General features: G+C 49.9%; 1 protein-coding gene across 4 annotated transcripts in view; it reads right to left on the reverse strand.

Annotated features, from left to right (window-relative positions):
- KIF11 (kinesin family member 11) overlaps positions 1-6,323 on the reverse strand; it is a 160,656-nt gene that overhangs the window by 56,192 nt on the left and 98,141 nt on the right. For all 4 annotated transcript variants that reach the window (XM_033940197.1, XM_033940199.1, XM_033940195.1 and 1 more), the window contains exons 8-10: positions 4,240-4,330; positions 3,723-3,965; positions 3,478-3,573 (exon numbers count right to left, since the gene is read on the reverse strand). In XM_033940197.1, the coding sequence (XP_033796088.1) occupies positions 3,478-3,573; positions 3,723-3,965; positions 4,240-4,330 (430 nt within the window). The remainder of the gene's footprint in view (positions 1-3,477; positions 3,574-3,722; positions 3,966-4,239; positions 4,331-6,323) is intronic.

Genomic DNA, 6,323 nt, shown 5'->3' on the forward strand with positions numbered 1-6,323 from the left:
CCAATATCACCAAGCAAAGAGCTGAGGAGCGGCCCGAATGGAAACAGGCAAGTAGGCCTCCGCCAGAGCGAGAGAAGTCAGGAACTCCCCCGGCTGAACCGCCAGAAGGACAGACTGCAGTGTGTCCATGCGAATAAAAGGGAATTCTGAGAGTCCTGTTGACCTCAGTTTAAACCAAGGATGGGCCGAAAGGTCCCCTCCCTTTAGGGCCCCATAAAGGAAATGGCGTACCAGCCGATACCGCACTCCTGAGGGGACACTGGACAACTGCTTAGAGATCTAGCAAGCGCTGAAGGGTCTGGCGAAAGGCTAGCATCTCCCATGCCACCTGACATGGAAAGGCTAGATATGATCCGGCAGAGAGCAGATAAAATTCAAGTACATAACCGTCCCGCACCACCACCAGGACCCACTGATCGGACGTGATCTTGGCCCACTTTGGAAACAAGTTGCGAAGCCTGGCACCCCCGGGAACCAAAGGGGGCGCCGGCAAAGAGACATCGCGCAGGACGGGCAGCAGGGAAACCGGGGGGGAAACTCCCAGCCCCCCGACGGGCCCCCTGAAAAAGACTGCATGCGCTAAGCCAACCGACCCCGGGGAAAAACCGGAAGCCTGGAAAGAAGCAGTCCCATGCCCCAGGTGAAACTTGCGAAATTCCCGCAGACGCCCCCGGGCAATGCCAACCCGAGAAGCCGGGCGGGCACGGTCCTCAGGCAGATGGGGCACCTCCGGGTCCGTCAGAGTCTGAACCACCGGATCTAAGTCCTCTCTAAACAAAAAACAACCCCCGAAAGGGAAATTTTGGGAAGTTCAGTTTTGGACACAGCAACCGCCGACCAAGCGCGAAGCCACAAGGTACAGCGTGCGGCCACCAAAAGACCCAGACTTAGCAGCACCAAGTCACAAAGAACAACCGAGAGGAACGAGGCAGTCATCTCAAACTTCACCACCTCCAGATCCACTAAGGACCAGTCATCAGACTCACGATCCAGGACATGCTCAGACCACCGAAACACGGTGCGAGCCACCAGCCCCACACAAATAGCTGCCGGGACCCCCAAGGCAGAGACCTCAAAATTATACTTAAGAAGTGTCTCTAACGTACGCTCCTCAGAGACCCTAAGAGCAGATCCGTCCATAACAGGCACGGTATGCCGCTTAGGAAGTGCCGAGACCACCGCGTCCCCCATTGGCGTAATTAAGGTAGCCCTATCCCCCTCCGGGATGGGATACCCATGAGCCAAGGCGCACACCAAACGAAACGGCGCCCGTAGGCCACTGCGCCAACACAAAATCCCGAAAATCCTGAAGCACAGGAAAAGAGCGGGAAACAGGACAGACTCCCTGAAGCAGAGGGGCCCCCATACGCGGGGTCTCCGGTGGCGCAACTTCGAAAATGCAGCACCAAGGAGACCTGCTACATCAGGTCTAAAAGCTCATCCCTCTGAATAAAAAGCGCACCACGGACGCATCTGCTCTGGAAGACGGGAAAACCGCCGCCCCGCTGCCAGCGGGCGTCCCCTCTAGAGGATCCTGGAAGCCCGCCAAAGCAGCCAGGTCCTCAACCATGCCAACACGCTCCTCCGACCACCAATTCGCAATCCAAGCCCCCCCGCGGACGCTTGGATGAGGGAGGAGAAAGAGGGGACACCAAACGAAAAGAGGGAGGCAAGCCATAGGGGGCGCGGAGGGAAAACCACCCCCGAAATCCCCCAGGTGCACGTGGGACCCCCAATTGTCTGCACAAAGAAAGAAATTAAATTGGGGACAAAAAAACCCTGGGGGTCCCCAGGGACTCCCTGCCCCAGCAGGGGTCCCTGCTGAAACCTGCCCCTGTGTTTGCAATACAGGGGGAAGGTCACCTGAGGTTGCAGACAAAATGGAGGGGCCAGACAGAGAAAATGGCGAAGTTCCCGCCAAAAATGCTCCCTCCATGGCCTGTAGCGGCTGAGAAGGCTGAACAGTCCCAGCCGCTAAAACAGGCAAGTCGGCATCAGCTGTCAAAAAATCAGCTGAGAGGGAATCCTTCGGCGAATCCCTCCGTGGGCGGTTGGGGAAGACCGGGCTTCCCCACTGCTCCCAGCCGACTCGCGAGGCACCATCGGCGGGGAGCTCTGGGCGCCTGCAGCCGCTGCCGACGGAGCTCCACCACCTCACCGACCCAAACCGCCGAGTTCAGGCCGGCCGCGAGTGCCTCGCGGCTGGACCTAATTGTGTCCCACTCCCCCGGAGAAGGGCACAATTGCTCCATACGCGACCTAGCTAGAAAAAAAGTGCCGGTTAGATGAAAAAATACAGTAAAATACAGTTTTCTTAAAGGGAAACAACCCTCCAGACCAGCACTACCTCAGGATTTTTTTTTTTTTTACAGAACAGACTCCACAGGCTCTCGAAGCAATATGCCTTGCTTGATTTAGGGGGCAAGGCTTACTGCTGAGGCTCCTCTAAAAAAATGTGGGGAGGTGGAGGAAGTGGGGGGAGGGACCCCGCTCAAGACCCGCCGGGTTTGACACCCCCGAGGTCGGACGGACCCCCAAACAGGGCCCGCCCAAGCTCTGTCCGGCCAAAAACAGGGACTAGAAACCCCCTAAACAAATTCCAACAGCCCTACCAAGGGAGATGGGTACAGATCACTCAACACCTGCTGGAGACTGAAAGAAGACTGATGTAAATAGAGAAGGGAGTATATTATATACTGTCCCACAGTTTTGTTTTCAGTCTCCACCTGCTGGTCCTAATTGTAAAGATTAACCCATTCGTAAAGATTAACCTCTACTGGTCTGGAGAGTGCTAAAGAAACAGCTTTCCTCCGACTCTGCATTGCTGCTAATCACCATCAGCTTAGAAAACTATTGTTCACTCAGTGCCTCCCTGGGATTGCTTCAGATCTGAGCTGAAGAGCCCAGTGCATTTTGGGACATGTAGTTCACTATATGAGACACCATCAGAAGGGCACCTGCTACTTACTTTTAAGCTGACACTGCTTAAACTTGGGGTTTAGTCTGGAAGTATTGCCCACTCTCCCTTAGTAGCTCTGATGACACACAAAGTGTCACAAAACGCATGATGTTGCAAAATGATGGCTCATGTAGGAGAGCTGAAAAAGGATAAATTAGGTTCTTACCTGCTAATTTTTGTTCTTTTAGCTTCTCTAGACTGGTACGGTTCCCCACCCTGTCTTTCTCAGTCTTCACCTGCTGGTCACAGTGAGATGTTACCCATCAATAAAGAATTGTACCAGTCTAGAGAGCGATAAAGAATGCGCTTGCCTCTCCATCTCAGAAGTGGAGATGTAAACAAAATCCAAAAGGAATCTCTACAACTACTATAACTAACTAACTAAGAATTTCAACGACAGCATTGGAGTAGTGATTTGGGGCAGGGGATATTCTTGAATTGGTAGTCTCTCATTGTTCACCCTACCACCACCCCCTCCCGACTGAAAGTTCTTCAACACAGATTACACAAAAAAGTACCTTGATAAGAGCCCTTTTGGTAAGTTTCTGGTTAACCTCAGGTTTATTCATAATATTCTTTGCTCTATGAGCATACTCCATAGTACTGAGAGTTTCCTGTAGTAATAGGAAGAAAAACAAACAACGCCCCCCCAGATAGTTGCATTAAATCACCATCAGCATAAGCATTCATCTAGACATAACTTGTACAAGCAAGATAAGTTATTTGCTAAGAGAGCAGATCAGAATTACAACACGTCTTATACCTCCATGTTTATAGAGGCAGGGGAAACTGTGGCAATTATTGAGGTCTTTGTACGACCTCCCAGAGAGTCCTGCAGGATCCGCGTGAGTTTGGACTCTCTGTATGGAATGTGAGGGGCTCTTTCCACAAGTGATGTGATGACTCTTCCCAAAGTCAACAGAGACTGGTTTATATTTCCAGCTTCACGAGCTCTTTTATCAACAGCTCCAGAACGACCTATGTTCTCACTTCCTGCTAGATCAACCTGAAAAAAAAAAAAAAAGGTCATCATTGAATGTTAACTGACAAAAAGTGTTAAAGATTCCAACATAGGCACTGCTTCCTATAAAATAGGAGACCAATCATAATACTCAGTAATTTCTATACTAGTGTAGTACATACAAATTATTCTATAAGACTATTTTTGTTTTCTGGTTTTGTCAGTGTGCAAAAAGCTGCAATCATAAGACCTGGGGCATAGTATGTCAATTCAGTAAAAAAACAAAAACAAAAAAAAAACCCCAACATGACAGGCTTACCAGATTGAGTTTTCCAATCTTAACAAGTTCCTCTCCATCAACTGTAGTTTCTTTCATGTGAATAGTAACAGAAAATACAGAATGGGAACGACTAAAAAAAAAAGTAAAAGTTAGTCTCATAAGCAGACAGATTATAAAACTGAACACAATATGCAAAAACAGAGATATAGCCATGCATCCTATATAATAAAAGGCTAGCCGCGCATGCGGACTCCTATTTGCGTGCTTCCGTGATCAGTAGGTCTGTGGTCGCAGGAGTACGCATGCGCGTTTATATGTCATTAGCCGCCGATCGCTTCCACAAGCCGGAACCGCAGCTAACCGCCGATCTCCATTCCTTCAGCGGGGAGGGGGGTGTCTGGGAGGAGAGGGATCGCGGCCGCTCAGCGCCCCCACCGAGGAGCCCATCAACTTTCCGCTGCCTGGGACCCGAGTCCTTTGCCGCCCCCCCCCTTCCCACGGGCCCGACTGGCGATTTAAGCAGCATGTGCAGCAGTCTTCACACGCTGCTTCGGGCCCTTCTACTGCCCTGCCGTGTCTCTGATGATGTCATCAGGGACGTGCCAGAGTAAATCAGGGTAGTAGAAGGACCCGAAGCAGCGTGTGAAGACTGCTGCACATGCTGCTTGAATCGCCATGTGTAGTCGGGCCCCCGGAAGGGAAGGGGGGGGCGGCAAAGGACTCGGGACCGCGTTTGTAGTCCGGACCACAAGAAGGGAAAGGGGGGTAGAGGAAACGCTAATGCTGCTGAACAGGGAACTGGTGTGGGGGGAGGGAAATGGAGGGGGAGGGAATGCTGCTTTGGACAGACAGACAGAGGGAGGAAGGGAGACAGAAAGAAAAGAAGACAGACACAGGGGCAGGGAGATACACAGAAAGACAGACAGACAAAGGGGGCCAGGGACAGAGACAGACAGAAAAAAAGACAGCGGGAGTTGCGTCAGGAGGGGTGCGGGATGCGGCAGAGGGAACTTTTCCAATGGGTGCAACTGGGCGGCTATCGGGAACCTCTGATCAGGGGCAGAGCAAGGTAAGTGTATCATAGGGATAAGAAGGAAGGGACGCCTATTACTGGACAGGGGGGAGAAGGAAAGAGGTGCTGATGGCTGGGGGGGGCAGGGTGAAGAAAAAGTAACAGAGGCCTAATGTTGGACAGGGGGAGAAGGAAAGAGGTGCTGCTGGACAGGGGGTAGGTAAAACAAAGGGAGAAGGGCTGCTGCTGCATAAGGAGAGCAGTGAAGGGGTGGTGGTAGACACAGTGGAAGTAAAAGGAAGGAACAATGGACTGGGGGAGCAGGCAAGGGGTGGTGATGGACAGCCAAGGAAAAAGAAAGACAGAAAGAAAGAAAGCGGCTAAGGAGAGAGAGAGAAAGAAATAAAGACAGACATACACACATATATTCTAGCACCCGTTAATGTAACGGGCTATTAGACTGCAAAACAATGAAGATTAGGAGAGAACCTAAATTCTAGATAACAGAAGATGGGGAAGATTGCAATTTCTCAGCCAATAATAAAAAAAATAAAATATATAGTTCGACTCTTGTGCTTCTAAATCAAATCAGGAGAAATATTTGGGTTGCACCACACGAGTCTTCCACCTACCCAAGTCTGTCTTTTTCAAAAAGCATCTGTCTGACAGGCTGCACAGTGGTACAAATTAATATCTGGATATATGAATAAAAAGCCAAAAACTGGACTTAGAGACATTTGGAGCATTGACATTAAGCATCAAATTACTGCATCTCAATGGCCACAAATTTGGTCTTGGAGGATGAAATGTACAATGTCGGCATCTATGAGACAAACGTGGTTCTTCCTGTTGCATAGAGCATTCTGGACCCCTGTTCGTTTACAAAAATTAGATTGCTCTAAGTCTAATAGATGTTGGCATTGTCATCTCGAAGTGGGGACTTTGGATCATCTATTGTTCTATTGTCCATTTATTTTGGCTTTTTGGAAATCGATTTGAGGCCAAATAAATTGCTTGCTAGAGAATCATGTGCCATTATCGTATGACACAGTTTTATTTGGCATGTCTATGAGAGCTAAGAGCCAAATATCTTCCAAAAATAATAAACTTT

The sequence above is a fragment of the Geotrypetes seraphini genome, chromosome 4 (assembly GCF_902459505.1).
Source record: "Geotrypetes seraphini chromosome 4, aGeoSer1.1, whole genome shotgun sequence".
Classification (NCBI taxonomy): domain Eukaryota; kingdom Metazoa; phylum Chordata; class Amphibia; order Gymnophiona; family Dermophiidae; genus Geotrypetes; species Geotrypetes seraphini.